The sequence below is a fragment of the Sphaeramia orbicularis genome, chromosome 4 (assembly GCF_902148855.1).
Source record: "Sphaeramia orbicularis chromosome 4, fSphaOr1.1, whole genome shotgun sequence".
Taxonomy (NCBI): domain Eukaryota; kingdom Metazoa; phylum Chordata; class Actinopteri; order Kurtiformes; family Apogonidae; genus Sphaeramia; species Sphaeramia orbicularis.
In genome coordinates, this window is record NC_043960.1 from 7,381,393 (window position 1) to 7,403,828 (window position 22,436).

At 33.2% G+C, this 22,436-nt stretch overlaps 1 protein-coding gene across 3 annotated transcripts in view; it reads left to right on the forward strand.

Moving 5' to 3' along the window:
- Positions 1–22,436, forward strand: part of pde4ba (phosphodiesterase 4B, cAMP-specific a) — a 586,891-nt gene that overhangs the window by 387,806 nt on the left and 176,649 nt on the right. For all 3 annotated transcript variants that reach the window (XM_030131421.1, XM_030131422.1, XM_030131423.1), the window contains 3 exons: positions 11,915–12,109; positions 16,200–16,236; positions 20,141–20,211. In XM_030131421.1, the coding sequence (XP_029987281.1) occupies positions 11,915–12,109; positions 16,200–16,236; positions 20,141–20,211 (303 nt within the window). The remainder of the gene's footprint in view (positions 1–11,914; positions 12,110–16,199; positions 16,237–20,140; positions 20,212–22,436) is intronic.

Here is a 22,436-nt window from a genome sequence, read left to right on the forward strand (position 1 = left end):
AAGTGTGAAAAAATGCTGTCCATTGACTTCCCCACACACTTCAAGCCGTCCAAATAATTAGACCAACCTTTAAAAGCTTATTAACATCTCCTCAGGTCAATATGTTTTCATCTTTTTTACCTATACAGTAGTTCACTTTAGCTGCTGTGAAATGACTCTAATAGTAGATGTTGCACCTGTTTCCTCTAATAGGAAAAACCTTATTATCCACAAGTACCAGAAAGGAATGCACAAGTCAAAGAGCTAAACATATTAATCTTATACTTGGTCTGATGGGGCGGAGCTGGTCTGGTGGTTTGGGTTTAGTGCTACCTGGGGAGCAAACGAATGGTGGCATCAGCGATCCAGACGATCACAAGGGAAAAATAAGTCTGTGTCTGTGGAAAAAATTCAGTTCATTGTAAAAATAATGCAAGTTCAGTTCATTTAAAAGCAATATTTTTAAGAGGTTCTTATTTTGCTGTGCTCTATGCATGCGTCTATGAAACTCGTCCTGAAAAACAGGACATGGGGGCTAAAAATTCAAACCAAATTTAGACGAATATTATAAAGCTAGATTAGAAGCACTTTGAGTCTGTTTTGTTTTTAAATTACAAAACTAAAAGAGGAACTATTTTTCAGATAAAACACATTTTTATATTTTTTTGTATGCAAAATCTGCATGTAACACGGTAAAAATGACACAAAAATTACGTGCTACTGTTTTTTTTGGGATATCTTTTTACTCTCCCACAAGTACATTTTGGGAATTGAACTAATTATGCAAGACAGAGTGTTTTACAAAAATGACTGCTGTTGTAAAATCACTTGCAATTTATATGTGTTTAAATGGGCAGGTTCTAACATGAGTGGACACGATGGGTTACACGCGAAACCTGGAATGAGACTGAGGATTCATGAAAAACCCACATGTCTGGATTAGAAAAACCACTAGGATCATCAAATTTAACACAGTTTCTTTATTTATAGCACTGTATTAGACTATTTACAGCCGTGTTTTCCAGATTAAATGCACTGGTAGAAAAGGAAACACGGCAAATGCAACCTAATAGCATTAGCATTATTGTATCATATCGTATCTTATCTGATCTTATCTTTTTTTAATTTTTTTTTTTTATTTGAACAATTAACATTGAACAGTAAATATACATAATAGTATACAACAACAAGGGTAGAAAGTTCCATAATTCACAAAATCTTTTACATTATATAGAGAAATACATGTAAGTAAAAACATTAGGAAAGAAAAAAATGAATAAATAAATAAATAAATAAATAAATAAATAAAAATAATAAAATAAATAAATAAAAATATGTAATAAAAATAAAAAGTTGCTCAAGGAATAAATAGAGATTATACAAATTGAATAAGATTAAACATTTGACATTTTTTTTTAGTTTTATTTGCTTTAGAATTTATGCTGTTTCTCAAATTGTCTACGTAATTGGAAAAAAGGGCTTTGAAAACAGTGATGTTTGGACGTTGATGCGCAAATTTGGAACAATGAATGTGAAATTTGGCAAAAATAATCAAAAGGTCGATAATATATCTTTTTTCTGGAGTTATTTTATCAATGTGTGATAGGCCAAATAAAATGTGTTGAAAGTTCAGTTTACACAAAGAGTCAATTTTTGTGTTTATAAAACTATCTTATCTTATCTTATCTTATCTTATCTTATCTTATCTTATCTTATCTTATCTTATCTTATCTTCCAATCCAACTTTATTTGTAAAGCACTTTAAAACAACCGCAGAGGACCAAAGTGCTGTACAGAAGAATAACTAAACCAAAATAAAAGAATAAAATACAGAATAGATTTAAAGATACAGAAACTGTGCAAAAAAGAAAACAGTGCTATACAGAAGAATAAATAAAACCCAAATAAAAGAATAAAATACAAGAACAGATTAAGAAACATAAAAAGCCATACAATTAAAAACAACAAAATAAATACATAAAATAAATAGATAAATAAATAAGAACAATAAACCACTACCAAATCATCAATCAAACATCTCACATGGTTTCAAAAGCCAAGGAGAAAAGATGGGATTTAAGAAGGGATTTAAAAACTGGTCTTATCTTATCTTATCTTATCTTATCTTATCTTATCTTATCTTATCTTATCTTATCTTATCTTATCTTATCTTATCTTATCTTATCTTATCTTATCTTATCTTATCTTATCTTATCTTATCTTATCTTATCTTACCTTACCTTACCTTACCTTACCTTACCTTACCTTACAATTCAGTCCAACTTTATTTGTAAAGCACTTTAAAACAACCACAGTGGATCTTATCTTATCTTATCTTATCTTATCTTACATGTTGCTGGTTAGTATATTAGTATATTTAAAGTAATTCTAGCTAGTTATGTAAAAGGATACCAGGACAAAAGCACCCAAGCATTAAGCTGTGTTCATTCTCATACTGGGATTTATCATTGTGTGCGCTGGTTACATAACACGGTAGCCATCAGACGTCCGTGTGGAGGGGGGGGGGGGCTTTCCATTTTACTTTCTTCCTGTTCAGCTTCTCGTAACAGCATTAAGCTCATCATAACACCTGTACCTCGGCTATTACCTTCCACCATGACTCACATGACCGTCATGACTGTCAGGAGGTTGTGACTCAGTTCTGTGAACCCATGTGTTTGTCAGTGAATAAAGGTGGATGTGGGTTTTTATTGGTCTGACCTGGTCTTTTGGGTTGTTGTGCATTATTATTATTATTATTATTATTATTATTATTATTATTATTGTGCCATTTCATCTGCTACTGCTTTCCATTCACTTTTTATTAAAAATCACTTTATTAATGGATAGCTTTTTTTGACTTATCAGCATTTTTTTTTTTTTCATTTTGTTTTTATTGGAAAAGGTGACAAAATATCTTCAACATTACCATTCATATGTTATCTATTAGAGTCCTGTTTGTATTTCTTATTTTATACATGCAAAAGTGTAAAAAAAAAAAAAAAAAGAATGAACATATGAACTGGGCGTTTACAGTTTCGGTATTTCTCACTTAAAAACAATCATAGCATTACAATTAGGGATGACTTGATTGACTTCATTGATCGATTAGCGATTATTTGATAAGCGGCAATTTTCCTGAGAACCTGAATTTTTCTTTCGATAGAGTCTATAAGAATAAAAGCTAAATATTGTTTATATACTTCATGAAAAAAGTATGTCATATTCCTTAATAATTGATTTAGTGTATGATTAAATACAGTACAGGCAATGACATTTATGGAGTAGAACTAAATAAATTCAACAGAGAAATTCAATAAAATAAATGGATCTGAAGAGGCGCAGTTTAGAAGAAATGGGCTTTTCTGACTTTGCATCACTGACACGATGGAGCCAGATTTCAGCGGAGATTCTAACTCATCAACCCCACGATCCGGTTCGATGACTGTGTTATTTAATTTCAGCGATGAAGCCTAGTTTAGGCAGTGGCGCCCCCTACTGTCGGCACCACAAATCCCGCCTTTGAAAAGGGCAATTAACAGACAATTAACCCTTTCATGCATAGTGGTCACTCCAGTGGACAGTTGTTCTCCAGCTGTTCTCTTGTATATTCATGGGTTTAGTTGTTTTAGTTGGATATCAGCCAACACAGTGGACGCTTATGCATCATCCTAAACAATGGAATTCATACAGTTACTGTTCTTACTGTTTGTTGTTCTTGATCAACCTGATCTGCACAAACATATTTTAGTGTAAATTAATTGCTAATTGTTATTAGACTGTAATTAACAGTTTTCTTAAACAAAAAGTTTTTTGTTTTTTTTTTGCATATTATCTCCATGAATTGACTAATAACTAGTATTAGAGTATGTTAAAATGTGAGCATTAGCAGCATTAAAAATGTTTATATTTCATAGTTTTCACATAGTTTATCACTTTCTGATGATGGGTTTTAAATGCAGGTTTCTTTGCTTCAAAAATTAAATGCATGGTGTCCAGATGAGTGGATGTTTTTGTAACTCCATGATAAATAGGGTCATAAAAAAAAAAAAACAATTGCGTTTTTTTTTTCATGCCTAAAGAGGAATAGAATCCCTCAAGAAAAAAAATATTGACTAAGGTTCTCATAATTCATGCATGAAAGGGTTAAAAATTTAATTGAGCAAATTCTTATCAACACTCAATTGATAGTCGATTAATTGTTTACATCCCTAGTTACAGTACCTCTGGGTTTTTTAAACATTACACATGTTTATGCAGAAAAACATTAAACAAAGAAAAAATACAGGAAGATTATAAAAAAGAGGACATTTTCTGGGTGGCTAGAGGATACAAACTTGATCCATTTGTCCCATATATTATCAAATTTATCCCTCTGGAACTTAATTTTTCCATTTTGAACATTTGCAGGATGGTCTCGTACCAGTCTTCTATGACACTGGGTTACAAAAAAATTTTTTTTACAAGTTGTCTAGGTTTTTTCAACTGAATTAGGACTATTTTGCACTGCTAAATCCAAAAATGACATCTGTTTTTCTCAATCAGGTCAGGTTTTTTTGCTAATTTGATTTTGAAAAATTTGATCTTCTCACAAAATATAATAATTAATACCAAAATAAGATTGGTAAGCACACTTTATGAAACTTGTGACTTGATTCCTGTTAGGTACAATGGTGTATTCACCGCAGATGCAGCAGAATACGTCAGGTTTATTTTTGCAAGATCTTCTAGTCGAAGCCATTTCATTCACCTGTAATATTAAAAAAAACATTAATCATAAATTGGCAAAAGTAAAATCTTCAGAACTCATTTATTGCAAGAAATATGAAAGAATTTTGTATCATATGATGTGAAAATGCCCATAAATGTAAGCAAAAATGTTAAAAAGGCAATATGTAGCAGAGTTCAGAAAGTTGACCTGATTGAGCAAAATGAATGTGATTTTTGGATTCAGCACACCAAAATGATCCTCAATCAGCTCAAAAAACTTAAACAATAAATTTGTTGTTGACCAGTGTAATTAATGGAGTTGGATTTAACCACCTTCTTGTAATAGATTTCTTGCTGGCTGCTAAAAGCACCTTTAATAATTTTATATCCACCCTCCGTTCTAGTACAGGGACATCACCAACGTATAGATTTACAAAGTTATAGGTTATATGAAGACTTATCAGCATTTTCCAGGCCATTTCACACCTGACTCCTGTGAATATTCATCTTTCATCATAGCCACAGCAAAGATTTCTGTATTTCATTGAATATGGGATTAAAAAAAAAAAAAAAGAAAATCCACGTGTTGTAATGGACCACAACTGCTTGACCAAACTCCAGAATTAGTCGTCTCTGCACGTGGCCACAACGCAAATGACCCGAGGGCTGAAGCAGTCAAGCATTCAGTCCATGATATATAATGCAGGCATGCATGCAACAAGCACAGTTTTCTTTCTTTCTTTTTTTTTTTTTTAACCCACCACCACCACCCCCTCTTCGGAGGACAACTTTATTTTTAATTACAGCTTGTAGTTATGTAACAATCTCAAACTTTATATTCACATGTTCATCCATTCCTTGCTTGTATTCATATACACAGAGCAGTGGACATTCAAAACAAAGACTTTTTTTTTTTGCTAAAATTAATTTGTTTTTGATCATGTAATAGTTTGCTATACTATGTTGCAAATAAATGTTAATTTTAGATGACATTTAGTCTATATAATGTATATTATTATGGACGGAGGCAGAAAAGCCAGGTGTAGATTACTGCACGAAGTGAGAATTTGATTTTCCTTGGTCAGGATATGTACAGTCAGTCCAGTTTGGATTTACAAGACTGACAATTAATACTGAACAAACAAGAACTCAAACTATGAATTATGAAAGAGCTGCAACATCTGAAACTGACCACAATCAACATTTGACAGATAAACAGAACCACAGTGCTTCATTTTCAGCTTCAGAGTGGGTCATGTCTTTCGTGGTAGATAAGTGACCAATTTTCCAGTTGTGGAAAACATGTGGAAAATGAGAAAAAAGGTCAAATGTCCTTGAAATGTTTAAGTTATCCTGGAAAATTATTTATCCTCCCCCTGTCTTGTGACTTTGTGTGCCTAAACTGAGATGAAACAAAGGAAACTGTTTTTCAGTGATTTATTGAGAATTTACAAATATTTTTAGAGGAAGTGCAGGAGAGAAAGTTGAGTTAGGCAGTTGAATATTGTAACTTTTGTTGTAACGTTTGTCAGGCTAATGAAGTGCTGAACTGTAGTCCAGTGGTTCCCAACCTTTTTTTTGGCTCGTTACCCCATTTTAACATCACACATTTCTGGTGACCCCAGACATTCAAAAGGGACACTTTTTTTTTTGCTAAAATTAATTTGTTTTTAATCATGTAATAGTTTTCTATACTGTGTTGCAAATAAACGTTAATTTTAAATGACATTTAGTCTATATAATGTATATTATTATGGACGGAGGCAGAAAAGCCAGGTGTCGATTACTGCACAAAGTGAGAATTTGATTTTCCTTGGTCAGGATATGTACAGTCAGTCCAGCTTGGATTTCCAAGGCTGACAATTAATACTGAACAAACAAAAACTCCAACTATGAATTATGAAAGAGCTGCAGCATCTGAAACCGACCACAATGAACATTTGACTGATCCATAGCCATATTCATTTCAGTCAATTCATATAAACTCAAATGGATTGTAATTGATACAAATACGGTACTTTAGTACAAATATTAAATTATTCAACTCATACTTGTATTGTGGCTGCTGCTACCACAATAATACTAGCAAATCAGACTACTGGTATTATTATATATTTTTGTGTTAAAAATGACAATTATTATTTTCCTCCTCACTTCCCCCTCTCTCTTTCTCACTTTTACTCACACCCCCCCTTCCCCTTTTCCCTATCGCTCTGAACCAAGCTATATTATTTAGTTGTTCTTTGCATTTAGTATCTTTTTCATTGTCATATGATGTTGTCGTTGTTGTTTGTCATTACTCTGTCGTTGTTGTTTTTGCTTTGTTTATTTGTTAGATTTTTCCTTTGTTTATGTGTTATTGTTGTTGTTGTTTTTCTATCCACAATGTCTTGTTAACTATCACTCATAAATTAAAAAAAAAAAAGAACATTTGAAAGATAAACAGAACCACAGTGCTTTAGTTTCAGCTTCACAGTTTGTCATTTTGATTGTCTCTGTCAACTCACCATATATTTTTTATTAGTCTTTTCTTTTTATTTTTATCAATTATTAGAAACTTCAGGTGACCCCATTTGAATTCCAGGCGACCACACATGGGGTCCCGACCCCAAGGTTGAAAAACACTGATATAAGTCGCTTTTCCATTGACCCTCAAATTATGTGAATTTAACTTGCGCGTAAAAATTTGCCTAATGAAAAAATGACAATTTTGTCAAAACTTTTTTGGATTAAAAGTTTTTGGGCTAGCAAGAGGTGTTTTTTTGGGTGTAGCGCAAAGGGTATATCACATAAAACTGCAATGGAAAGACCTTTTTCCGCAACTAGTCACGTGATGAGAAACAAAAAAAAAAAAAACAGATGTTGATAGATGTTACAACAAGTGAAAAAGAAGAGTTTTAAAAGAAACATGTCACGGCACACCAGGAAACCGAATCATTTTTTAATTTAGTACGTAATAGAGGGGTAATATATAATAATAATGAATATATCTGTAAATCAACACCATATTCACGTTCGTCGCCATGTTTATGGAATGACTTCTTGTGTCATCTCACGATAATAAATAAACATCATCGTATATGTGATTTGATGGAAAATCCAACGTTGCGCGCTTCTGTTTTTTCGACATTTAGTAAATATCGGTAAAGTTTTGTGCAGATGTCCAATGGAAAAGCGACTATAGAGGGAGGGCTCACATAGACAAAAGTGTACAGGGACAGGACGAGACCAAACAGACATATGACGAGACAGTGGGACAAGCACACAGCTTTCATTTACCGCTGATCTTTTTCTGCATTATTTCATCTTCTCTTCGGAGCATGTGCTGAAAACCAAACACGAAGCTGCATCTATGATCTGTCATCAACTTATTATGTCATAGTTCAGCGTTTATGAATAAATGTCGGCCGGCTGCAGACGCTCCAAGCACAGACCTTGTTGCTATTCCAAATATAACAACATTCAAGACAGATTGATTTATTTTCCGATGTCAGATTGCATTAGAATAAACAGAAATCACAAGAAAAATACTCAACCTACCTGAAAATTAGGTTTTCCACAAACAGAAGCCTCTATTTGACAGTGTTTCTTTGGTCAATACATCAGTCTTTGAGAGTTTATGTGTAGTTTGTTCTGTAACCAGTCTCCTCCTCCTGGTCGGTGTTTACAATACAGAGGAAACAGTGCCGGTCGAGAGATGAAAGCGACTCAGAGAAACTAAAACGTCACTGGAAAACTACAGGAAGTGCAGAGTCACGACCTGTTTGGACAGTTAACACTGGGGATCTGAAACACAGCCATCATCGACCCCCCCCCGCTCATTCCTCTGGTTTATCAATGTAATAATAACGATGGAGCTACTGTTTGACTCATTCTCATCAGTGACTGAACACTGTGCATCGTAGCGTGTCATTCTGCCCCGTCCTGCCCCTCTTATGTACAGAACCAATGTGCGTCTACATAATTATGTGCAAGTGGAGCTTATCTCGAAAAGGGATGTTGACGGTAAATGTGGAAGAATTCTCTCTTCTCATTAATGGCTTATCAGGCTCATGGAGCACTCTATAATGAAGTAAAATGTTATCACAACATAAGGTTATGGGTATGATTTATTAAACGTCATAGTAGGAATGTGCGCTTGAAACAAGCAGAAGTAAGTGAACAATTAAGGGTTTTTTTTGTTCTTTTTCTTTTTAAACATCTGTTAATCTGAAATCATTAATAACTTTTGTACCACTAATCCTAATAATGCATTTTTTCAATATAATTTTATTTTTACTTTGAAGCTACAAGTCACCAGAAATAAAAAAAAAAAAAAACAATAACCAAAAACCAAACAAAAATACAAACCAATACAAAAAAAGGAGACCATAGCCACAAGGGAAAAACAAAAAAACAACAAAAAACTAATAGATGACAATAGACAAAAAACAAGACAATAGACAAAATCATGAGAAAAAAATAACAAAAAAAAACAGAAGACAATAGACAAAATACACATATACGTGTATATACACACATACACAAACGTACAATAGACAAAAAACAGATTAAAAAACACAAAACCAAACAACAAAAGTACCTCGGAGTCCTAAAAATACCCACACATCATTTTACAGTAACCCTTAGGGGTCCACGAACACAGTCCCGTGGCTGAATCACATGACATTTTCAACACATTGTAGCATCGGAAGTCGGTCACGTAGACCACTGGCGACAATTGCATTCGAAAGTACAGACTTGAAACACTCTTCCACTTTTTTTCCCACTATTTGATGTTGGCAGAGCAAATGCAACCGGAGATATGACGGTTTTAACTCGGAGCAAACAAGCATGAATAAAAGTATGACAAGAAAAGCACTCGGAGAGCGCAGACCTCCGCCAGGACAGATCTGCCTCCTGTGCATGTTTGTTTGTTTGTTTGTTTGTTTGTTTGTTAGCAAGATAACTCAAAAAGTTATGGATGGATTTTCATGAAATTTTCAGGAAATGTTGATACTGGCACAAGGAAGAAATGATTAGATTTTAGTGGTGATTGGGGGGACGATGACTCACTCATCTGCCTTGGCAGAGGTCTCCGCTCTCCAAGTGCTTTTCTAGTTTGTGTTTAAAAGGACAGGTTTCGCATGTAACGCAAGTGGACACAATGGGTTACACACGAAACCCACCTGGGGGGGATCACCACCAAAATTTAATCATTTCTTCTTTGTGCCAGTATCAACATTTCCTGAAAATTTCATGAAAATCCATCCATAACTTTTTGGGTTATCTTGCTAACAATCAAACAAACAAACAAACAAACAAGCAAAAGAACACACACACCATATCTTCTTCATTTTTTGGTCCTTTTTCTAAACAGAAAAAAAACTGGTCTTTAAAGTCTTTGAAAAGGTTTGTTAAGCATCTTTGTGTTATTTATGCACAAAATTATGTAATTTTTTTAAATTGATTTTTTTTTTTTTTAAATGTATGTGTTTTATGTCCTTTTATGTTGATAGAATAGGTTAAAGTGAAAAAATAATAGACAGATGAGATAGATGAAGTTGCACTGAAAAAAAAAGGTACCAAACATGGGTATAGTAAACATATCTTTATATAGTATATGAAGGCAAAATCAAAAGTACTCAAAAAACAGCCAAAATAGGCTCAGACCCCAAAGGGTTAACAAAAAAAAAAAAAAAAAAAAAAAAAAAAAACAACACATCCCCACACGTTCCATCTTCTACCTTCTCCCTTCAAAAATCAGTCTGGGTTGACATCAGTCCCAACCAAGCACTTCCCACTTTTGACAATGCTCTTCCAACCTCTTTTTGTTTATGGCTATAATTTCTTCTTTAACAATTTTTTAAATATATTTTATTCTTAAAGTATGACCAACAAAGATCTTCCCTACTCTGACTTTTGAAAATAAAGTTTTTTGTTTTTTTTCCCAGTAGTATAATTGTATTTACCAGTTAACTGAACTGTTAATTAAGATTCCTAGAAATATAGTTATGATGTCAACCTCGATTCTAGAGTGGACCAAAATGTATCTCTAAATGAACTCAGAAACAGGTCTATGACTAGTTTATTTAGCTTAAGAAGTGGGAGAACGCTCTTCACCCTTCAATTTTTCACAGACCTTCAAAATCACATGTATTAAACGTCATAGTGGGAGTCTCCACTGGAAAAAGGCAGAAATATGTGGAAAATGAAGGAACTTACTGTACGTTACTTGCATACATTGTCGCACTCTCTTAACACTTTCAGTGCCATGGGCCGATTAAATCGGCTTTACGAATACAACCTGTAAAGTGCCACGGGCCGATTAAATCGGCTTTGGAGAACACGCCATATTTGTGTACAAACAAACCATCCACCCCCATTTCTTTCTCACATTTCGATGACGTTCTTTCTGTGTCCGCCTTTTGAGACGAAGCAGACGGGAATTTGAGGTCACGCGACCGAATAATATTTTTATATCTTTTTAATGTTTCTTATTCTCCGGTGTTTCATCAGAGGGAGCCCTCCATGCCGGGGGGCGGCTGTGGACTCCGGGGGCTGTGGCGCCTTCTCTCACTGGGGTCCGCTCCTTTCTGGTGGGTGGGGGTCCCAGTTGGCCCTCTCCCACTAGTTGGGATGCGGGGCTGTGTTGCTGGTGCCTGGTCGCCGGGGTCGGCGGCTGCATCCTGGTGCGGATGGCTCCCTGAGACAGCGCCTCCTAAACTGATGTTCTACTTTTACTTGTACATTTTTGTTCTGGTCTACCCGTGCTCAGTCAGTCTTCTTAAGTATGTGTGAGCTTGTGGGTTTGCATGTATATGTGTGTGTGTGTGTGTGTGTGTGTGTGCGGGTGGGTGGGTGGGTGGGTGGGTGTGGGTGGGGGGCGGTACTGATTTTTAAACTGATATGTAAAGCACTTTGTGCTACAGTTTTTAATGTATGAAAAGTGCTATATAAATAAAGATTATTATTATTATTATTATTATTATTATTATTATAAATTATGCAAATTATGATCAATAATGAATCGGCTGCGTCCGGTGCGTTTTGAATCTAATCAGCAGTCGGTCGGATGTTACCGAGCGGTTTTCTGCAGGATTCTTCAAATATTATAAAAACGACACGAAATACTGAAAAACGGCCAAATTCTGTGGCACTTTTAAGGCTTATTAGCCCCTTAACTGTCTGGCACTTAAAGAGTTAAATATATAAATGTATAACTTGTGCATGTGTTTGTTTTCAGTTTCGATGTGGAGAATGGCCCGTCTGCCAGCTGCAGCCCTCTGGACCCCCAGGCCTCTCCTGGATCAGGTCTGGTCCTCCACACCAACTTCCCCGGTCACAATCAGCGCAGGGAGTCCTTCCTCTATCGCTCTGACAGTGACTACGATCTGTCGCCCAAGTCCATGTCACGGAACTCCTCTATTGCCTCTGAACTGTAAGTAATACTGCATGCAAAGCAGACGCACACAACATGAACACGAATGTCACTGTCACTACGTGTCCGTTCAGAATGCTCGCAAATCTGAAGCAAATCTCCAGATAATTTTCAAATAAATTCAATTCATGCACGGTTTTATCCACTGCTGTTATTATAGATAAGGTGTTGTTTGATCCACAGGTTATTTTTTTAATTAATAGGTTAAATTTGTCTGAAAAATGCTTCATCACAGCCCAAAGATATTCATCTTATCATCACAAAAGAGGAAATAAAACGAGGAAATAATCCACATTTAACAAACTGGAATTGAAACAGAATTTTTACTTTTTTTTTTTTAAACTTTTTTTTTATTGCTAAAACTGTTATCAAAATAATCAAAAAATGATCAATCAGAAAATTCAGACCTTTTTTTTCAATTAATAATAATAATAATAATAATAATAATAATAATAATAATAATGATAATAATAATAATGACAATAATAATAAATGCCTCTCAAAGCCCCAGATATTATTACAACCTAATATATTCAGTTTATTGTTGCAGAAGAGGAAAGAAACCAGGACACAATCCAAAGTTAAGAAGCTTACATCACAGAAATTTGGACTTTTTTCACTTCACAAAAAATTCCTAAAACTGTGATTAAAATAATCAAAAAATGATTAATCACATAATTATTGAAGCTCAAAAACAAACTGGTTGAACCAATATATTAAACATGAATGAAGAGGAGGCTGAATTTTTTCCTCAGAATAAAAACTAAATATTTGTTAGAAAAGTGAGCAAAATCCAAGTTACATGTAATTGTTAAAATAGTCACATCATTTTATTTGTTGTGTCCCATTACATGCACTTTTGGCCTTTTCTAGTGTAAGATATATGACACTGCTGACTTTATGACGTTGTAAAAGCAACAGCTCTATGTTATAGAACACACAGATTCAGTAGAAACAGTGTCATAAATAATTAGATTATATATAAAAATCTATTTTAAAAATGTTATTTACTTATAAGAAGCTTCAGCATCTGCCACATTATACAGCTGTTGTGTACCATCACCCCAGAATAAAACGGAATATTTTTCTGCAAATCACAGACACACTGCAAAAATCTAAATCTTACCAAGTGTTTTTTTCTCATTTCTAGTCAAAATATCTCATCACACTTAAAATAAGACATAATCACCTAAAGAGTAACTTTTCAGTGAGACATAAGAACTTATTTTCAGACAATAGATCTTGAAAATCTTATTTCAAGAAATCTTACCAAGATAATTTTCACTTTTTCCATTGGCATTGCTTGAGTTAAGCAAAAAATCTAGAATTAAGCAAAAAAAAAAAAAAAAAAAAAAATCTGCCAATAGAACAAATGAAAATGATCTTGGTAAGATTTCTTCTAATAAGATTTTCCAGATCTATTGTCTAAAAATCAGTTCTTATATCTCACTGAAAAGTTCCTCTTTAGGTGATTATGTCTTATTTTAAGTGTGATGAGATATTTGGACTAGAAATGAGAAAAATACACTTGGTAAGATTTGGATTTTTGCAGTGTGTACCCTTTATTTCTAGAACCTTTTTGTCTTTTTTGAGCACATGAGGAGTTTGACATTTAGGCAGAAAGAGTGCTCGGTTAAGACGGAGAGAAGACCATTTGGTTTAGTTTAAATATTAATAAACATTCACATTGTTGGACAGTTTCCCTGTATTAAACTAAGTCCTGGTGTTTTTCCCAGTGCACATCAGTCTTCTTTAAATAGTTTAATACTGCTGTCATTACAATTTCCTCATATTATAGATCCAGCTTTTGGTGGAAAACAAACCAAATATGTTGTTTGTGAGCAGCTTATGTCTGTGCACATGCCAAAATGACCATGAGGGGTTAAAACACTAGTGCTGATGTACTAGAAATGTACGATATGAGTCAGATTTTTGGTTCAGAAACATTAAAATCATACATATCTATGGTTATTTATGATCATCCTCATTCCCCTGCACACAGCAATCAACATCACTGTGTGAAATGGATGATAAATGTCTTTATTCTGTGAACAAATCCACAGTATTTAGGTTTTTAAGGTGCATGACAATGTAGTATATTAGTTTTAACACAGTTCAAATTTCTTTATTCTTTATTATGCTTATTTTTGTAATGTAGCAGATACTACGGAAGAGGATTAGAGCCACTGGAAAACAACAACAACAAAAAGAAAGGTCCAATATATTATTATTATTATTATTATTATTATTATTATTATTATTATTATTATTATTATGAGAAAAAAGTCAGAATTCTGAGAAAAAAAGTCAGAATTCTGAGAAAAAAGTCAGAATTTAATCTCAAAATTCTGACTTTTTGTTTTCATAATAATAATAATAAAAAAATATATTGGGCCTTTTTTTTTCTTTTTTTTTTTTTTTTTCCAGTGGCCCTAATCCTCTTCCGTAAGATACTGGCATAGAGAAGGAAGACAAAAAAAAATAAAGAAAAAAAAATAAAGAAATATTTTATCTTGTGGGTCAACAGTTCCATTAAATATTTCTCACTCACAATTTTTTTGCCAGTCATGCTGTGTTGGTGGATCTGCTTTGTACAATTTTCTTGTGATTGTTTTCTTGCAGGCTGCAAATATCTGTCCACTTTTAAAAAAACATTGCCTGATATATTTACTATGCATATTTTATTATTTTCCTCGACTCAAGAGTAACGCAACAGTACCTTTACAGTACAGTGTACTTGCACTGTAATGTACCTGTGCAAATGAACTCTCTTTATCTTTATTAAGAGTTTAATCTAGATGATGATGATGATGATGATGATGCATTCACTGAACAGACTTAAATATGTTGCAGTTTCACTTTATGTTTTGCTGCCCACTTCTGGTTTAGATTGAACACAACAGTTAAAAAAAAAAATAAATAAATAAATAATAATAATAATAATAATAATAATAATGATGATGATGATGATGATGATGATGATGATGATGATGATGATGATGATAATAATAATAATAATAATAATAATAATAATAATAATGATGATGATGATGATGATGATGATGATGATAATAATAATAATAATACATTTTATTTATAGGCGCCGTTCAGGACACTCAAGGTACAAAGCTGTTAAAATAAATAAAACATAATTAAAATTGCACACATACTTATATAAAACACTCAATTCCATAATTTCACTTTCATCTGCTGCCATTTTATGTACCTGAGTATAGGCCTGTCTGAATAAATTAGTCTAAAACTAGGATTTGAAGGTGGTAACAGAGTCTGAATCACAAATTAAAAAAAAAAACAAAAACAACTTGCTAATACTTGCAACCAGCAATGACAAAAACATATTTTTTATGCAAACCTTTGTTTATTTCGTATCATGGCATGTTTGGATCAGGAGTTGGCAGTAAAGTGAAAGAAGAAGTATGTTAAAAGTATAATTTTGACATTTTTTTTTTCTGCCATTGATGAGAATTGTGTAAAAAATCCTTAGAAGTATTTAATTTGATCTTTGCTCATAGTAACTGTCTTGTTATCGGCACACAAACACAGCCTTTTTTTTTTTTTTTTTTTAATCTTATTTCTGGCTGTTTGCCTCTTAATTATCATCACTGAGCTCAAACCCAGCTGGTTTCTGAGCTGCTGATCTGCCCCCAGTGGGAGGTTTTTATGGCAGATACTCTCCTTAATGGGGGAGTGTTTAAGAGTTCCCTGCTGAACATTAGATGACTCCAGATATTACATAACATGACAGTCATATTAAAAACCAACTTGTGGAAATTCTGTGTTTTTGCCTGGTTTTGGTTTTTATAAAAATAGACTGGAGTGCCGTACAAGGTTACATCCCTCCGGTGCATTCGACTCCCGTTTCTGACCCATGACCGACCTCCTAAACTCCTCTCTTTATCTGTTATTTTAATGAGGCTGTCTGGCTCATCACTGACTGCTTATTTTTGAACATTTTCCCCTTCAGACATTGGCCACGTTGCCAAAAAGCACTCAGAATATAAGCTTAATACAGAGGAAAAACCTCGTCCTCTGTGTGTATGTTTCTTATACTTCTTATTTGTCTTTACAGGCATGGTGATGACCTGATTGTAACGCCATTTGCTCAGGTAAATATGGACTGTTTATAATCCAGAATGCTCTCAGGTCAAGTTTCAGATCATTACTTTAGTACAAATACCACACTTTGAAAATACCTTACTAGATGTAAAAGTGTATTTAACCCATAAAGACCCAGTGCTTCTTTTGTGCTACTTCCAAAATAGTTTTTTCCTCTATATTTGACTTTTCGTAAGTGATTTGTTATAACATTATCCTCTGTATGTGGTGTTTTTTCTTGTGTAAATTATGTATTTTTCTACATTTAATTCACTGATCATGTCGATGTTCATAGAAGCTCAGATTAACCCTTTCATGCATGAATTATGAGAACCTTGATCAAGATTTTTTTTTTTCCTGAGTGTTTTTATTCGTCTTTAGGCATGAAAAAAAAAAACAATGTGATTGAATTTTTTTTTTTTTTTTTTTTTAAATCAACCTGTTTTCATGTCGATGTTCATAGAAGCTCAGATTAACCCTTTCATGCATGAATTATGAGAACCTTAATCAAGATTTTTTTTTTCCTGAGTGTTTATTCGTCTTTAGGCATGAAAAAAAACAAAAAAACAATGTGATTGAATTTTTTTTTTTTTTTTTTAAATCAACCTGTTTTTCATGGAGTTACAAAAATGTCCACTCAGCTACACCATGAATTTTATTCTGGAAGCAAAGAAACAGGTATTTAAAACCCATTATCAACTGTACTGATGCAGTTGGTGTCGGCTGCTGCCTTATCGGTACAGACAGCTGCCTGTCAGCCAGCTGAGCCCATAAAAAGAAGGAAAAAAAAAAAAACAAACAAAAAAAAAAGAAAAAACAATATCATACAGTGATATGAAAACAGTGAAATGAAACCATGTTTAATGCAGCTAATCTGATGTTTTCTCACATTTTAACATATTCTAATACTAGTTATTACTCACTTCATGGAGATAATATGCAAAAAATAAATACTAACAATTGATTTCCACTCAAGAACCAATCAAGAACAGCAAAGTTAAAATAATGGTATGAATTGCACTTTATGAGATGATGCATAAGTGTCCACTGTGTTGGTTGATATGGAACTAAAACAACAAAACCCATGAATATACAAGATTAAAGCTGTAGAGTAACTGTCCACTGTAGTGACCAGTATGCATGAAAGGGTTAAAGTTGAGTTATTAGATCAGAAACAGACAAAACTGAAGAAAAAGTGACTTTTTCACTCAAATTTATCATTAACTGAACATAAATCAAGTGTCTCTGTCCACTGTCATTTATTAAACTCCATGGGTTTTACTGGTGAATCAGTGTTGTAGAAGATGCCAGTGTTTCCATGGCAACTACAGAGCCTCTGAACGTCCAAGATAATTTTCACTTGTTCCATTGGCAGATTTTTTTTTTTTTGCTTAATTCAAGTTAAAAAAAATCTGCCAATGGAAAAAGTGAAAATTATCTTGGTAAGATTTCTTGAAATAAATTTTTCAAGATCTCTTGTCTGAAAATCAGTTCTTACATCTCACTGAAAAGTTACTCTTTAGGTGATTATGTCTTATTTTAAGCGTGATGAGATATTTTGACTAGAAATGAGAAAAATACACTTGGTAAGATTTTAATTTTCGCAGTGAGTTTGAACAGCACAAATCGGATGTTTTCAAATCCGACCCAGGCCACTTTTATACGTGGTCCTAAATCCGATACAAATCTGATATTTTGCGTTTGCATTTCACAGTTCTGCGTCCCTCCATATTTACTTCTGTAAACACAGTGCGTGCCTGCGTGGTCACGTATTTCATCATTACCTCTTTTGTGCATGTGGGTCACTTCAGGGTCACATTCAGTTCATACTCAAAACTGATAGAAGTCGCATTTAATGTGTAATGTGAACGAGCACACACACACAAAAAAAAGGAATTTAACCAAAAAATCTGAATTGTGCATTAAGACCTGCTGTCTGAATGTAGGCTAATGTCTCGTTCTTTGACTCTTAAATTTGTTTCTTAGTGGTTTTCATCCTGTCTGGCTTTGGTCTGTTGATTTAAAGTTGTTTTTTTTTTATATATATATTTAAAAGTAGAAATATTATATGTGGGCTACATGTAATTTTAGTGCTTAGTGAACAGGTGTCAAACAAGCGGCCCGTGGGCCAAAACCGGCCCACCAAAGGGTCCAATCTGGCCCATGGGATGAATTTGTGACATGCAAAAACTATACTGAAGATATTAGCAATCAATGATGTTAAAATCATTTTAAATCAGGTTCCACATACAGACCAATATGATCTCAAGTGGGTCAGACAGTAAAATACTATCAAAATAACCTATAAATAATGACAACTGCAAATTTTCTCCTTATTTTAGTGTAAAAAAAGTTTAAAAATAATAAAAATCATGAACATTTTTACATAATGTGAATAACCTGAATAAATGCAAACAACCTGAAATGTCTTAACCCTTTATCAGGCAAGTGACTGTTTTTGGTAATTTCCTCAAACATTAACCCTTTCATGCATACTGGTCACTACAGTGGACAGCTATTCTACAGCTGTTCTCTTATATGTTCATGGATTTTTTTGTTTGTTTGTTTTTGCACATATCTTTATTAAAGTTTTAAGACGCTACATATCTTTTCTGACATGAATTGGAAACATTGTGTAGATCTCCCCTGAGCATACTCTCACCCCCAGAACTACAAGCCCCCCTCAGTTTTCACACAATTTATCTATAAATACATGTTTCTTCGTTTCAAAAATTGAATGCAAGGTGTCCAGCTAAATGGACATTTTTGCGACTTCATGTAAAATAGGTTCATAAGATCATTTTTATTATTATTATTATTAGTAGTAGTATGTCTTTTTTTAACTTTATTTTTTGTTTTTTATATAATATTTATTTATTTATTTACTTATTTATCATAAGAAAATTTTCAATTGCATTGTTTTTTTCATGCCTAAAGAGGAATAAAAACAGTCAGGAAAAAAAATCTTGATTAAGGTTCTCATAATTCGTGCATGAAAGGGTTAAATATGGGGCCAATCCTGTGCCTCAGTGAGGTCCAGAAGTATGTTGGTTTTTAGATACGCTATACAGTGATTCAGAGAGATTTTATAGACATTTTGAAGCTGTAAATACTGAATATGAGTGATTTTTGTCAGTTTATGACCTTGTAACATTTGTTTTATTGCATATATTTACATTTTAGCAAGTGCTGCTCAGGTGTTTTATTGCAAGAGGAGATAGATGACAAAGTCTAATAACACACTAAGGTTGAAATTTTGAATTTCAGAGTATTTCAATGAGTGCCCTATAAAGTGTTAAGAGAAATGAGTGCAATATAACCAATATTCTGTCTGTTATTAAATGTTTTGTGCATTTGTAATTGTAATGTAAGTTGTAATGCACTTAAACTGAGGCATAATATTGGTTAAAATTGCACTTGTTATTCTTAAGATGTTTGAAGTTGTTCATGTTACTCAGATTTTTAAGGAAACTCTGCAGATGTAAACATGATCATAATGTAATTTTACTTTTTCCACTGCTATTATTTTACTGGTCTGGCCCATTTGAGATCATACTGGGGTGAATGTGGCCCCTGAACTAAAATGAGTTTGACACGCCTGGTTTAGTGTATGTTCCAAAACGGTAGTCATTGTGCAGTAATAGTCTGTTTTACTTTTATATATATGTGATGATTTACATTTATTTTACAGCAGCACTAATGTGTATGATTCATTTTAGTTTTCATTTTAATGATGTCAATAAACCATTAATATAATATTTAATAACTCTCCATTTGTACAACTATGGTTATTCAGCATTCTTTGCACTGTGTATATTGACGAGATGTCAAGTAAACATTAAACTGCAGTGAAAACAACAGCCATAAATGAACACACTACAAAGGATGCTAATGATTATCCTTCTACCTGTTTAGGTTCTGGCGAGCCTTCGAAGTGTAAGGAACAACTTCACAGTGCTGACCAATGTCCAGTGTGCCTCCAGCAAGTAAGTGTTTTGTTTTTTTTTTTTTTGTTTTTGTTTTTTTTCATTTACATAAATGTGTACTTAGACATAAGTAACCACACAGACACAATACAAAAAAAAAAAGAATAAATTATACAACAAACCAACAAACCTATTAACCCTTTCATGCATGAATCATGAGAACCTTACTCAAATTTTTTTCCTGAGTGTTTTTATTCCTCTTTAGGCATGAAAAAAAGAATGCAATTGAAAATTTTCTTAGGAAAAATAAATTAAAAAAAAAAAAAAAACATAAAAAAATGAAAAAAAAAAAATCTTACGAACCTATTTTTCATGAAGTTGCAAAAATGTCCACTCAGCTGGACACCACACGTTTAATTGTTAACACAGAAACATGTGTGAAAACTATGGGGAGGGCATGTGATTGGTTTTTATTACCTCCGCCAAGGAGGTTATGTTTTTGCCAGGGTTTGTTTGTTTGTCTGTTTGTTTTTTTTGTTTGTTTGTTTGTCTGTCCGTTAGTGTGCAACATAACTCAAAAAGTTATGGACAGATTTGGATGAAATTTTCAGGGTTTGTTGGAAATGGGATAAGGAAGATATGATTAAATTTTGGTGGTGATCGGGGGTGGGGGGGCCCACGGGGGGGGCCACTGATCAGCCTTGGCGGAGGTCTGCGCTCTCCGAGTGCTTCTAGTTTTATTTATTTATTTTTATTTATTTTTCAGAAGAAATTTTTCAATCACGTTGTTTTTTTTCATGCCTAAAGAGGAATAAAAACACTCAGGAAAAAAAAAATTGATTAAGGTTCTCATAATTCATGCATGAAAGGGTTAATTACAAATAGGCAATACACAATAATATCTTATTTTATGCATTCGTTTATATTCTAACTAGATATTCGCATATTCAGATATTGTTCTATATTTTGTTATTATACCGGATTTATACATCATTTCATTCATTTCATTCATTCATTCAATTATTTCTTTTGAACAGAAGAAAAAATGAAGCATTTTTTGTGTACAAGGAACTAATATCCGAGCAAATACATTCATAAATAAAGATGATCAAGACAAAATAGCAATTGCCGTGTACACTAGTAATAACAAAATAAATCCAATATGTACTGCTCAAAAAGGAGTGGGAAGAAGAAAATGTATTAAATCCCACCCCCATCTCACATTTATACAACATAACACATTACTTTTGCCTCCTTAACAACATCCTTTTAAATGCAAAAAATTGAAGAAGACAATTTAAAGTTCTGGTCCAGATTATTCCACAGATGTACCCTTCTAACAGAGATGCACTGACTTTTTATGCTTGTTCTACACTTTATTTTCTTGAAGATTTCCGTTCCCCTTAAATTATACATTATAAGAGACTGCTAAAACTGCTCTAGTGATCTAATACCTGATCAGCCGTATATGCGTTGTATAAATATAAAAGTACGGCATCTTTATGTCGCCTACTTGACTCATTCTGCCACTTCGTCAGTTGAATTAAACGTTAAAAATAAGTTTACGTCAGCGTTATTCTCTTCACCCGTACAGCGTAATGACATAACACGTAGACGATGCAGCTGTTCCATACGTCAGACGTTTATTTTTAATGACGGTGCGAAGGTGAGATCTCAGTTTGTTACACGTCTGTCGGCTTTATTATTTTTTCTTTCTGTTTCTCCTTTGATTACATTTCAGGAAATCTCTTCAAATTGGAAAATGAGAATAAGTTTAAATAGGTGTTTTTATTCAATCTGAAGTTTTATAAGTTATTGTCATTATCATTTTCTTCTTCTTCTTTTTTGTCTTCCTCTTCTTTGTAATAAACACAAAAACAAAAACTTTAGGCATTCACTGAAACAGTTAAAAACAATTAAAATATGAAACAAGAAAAAACAAGAACAATTATGATCAAAATATGGGGAAATTTAAAAATTAAGCTGCCGTTCCATGTTGCAGGTGCACAGGAAATGAACTAGATTTTAAATAAAACAGGTGGCATTTACAGCAAAATAAAAAAAAAAAAAGGATTTTGTCTCATTTTAAGATTAATTTTAGTTTTAATGGAAGTGATAAGAGGAGGTAAAACCCTTGTAAGTGCTCTATAAAGGAATAAAATCCAGTGTTCGCTGTACCTCAGAAGCATTCAGATCACACTTTTTTTGTTTTTTATTTGTTTTTTATTAGTGATGCAGTTAACAAGACATAGTGGAGAGAAACACCACAAATAAACAGAATAAAA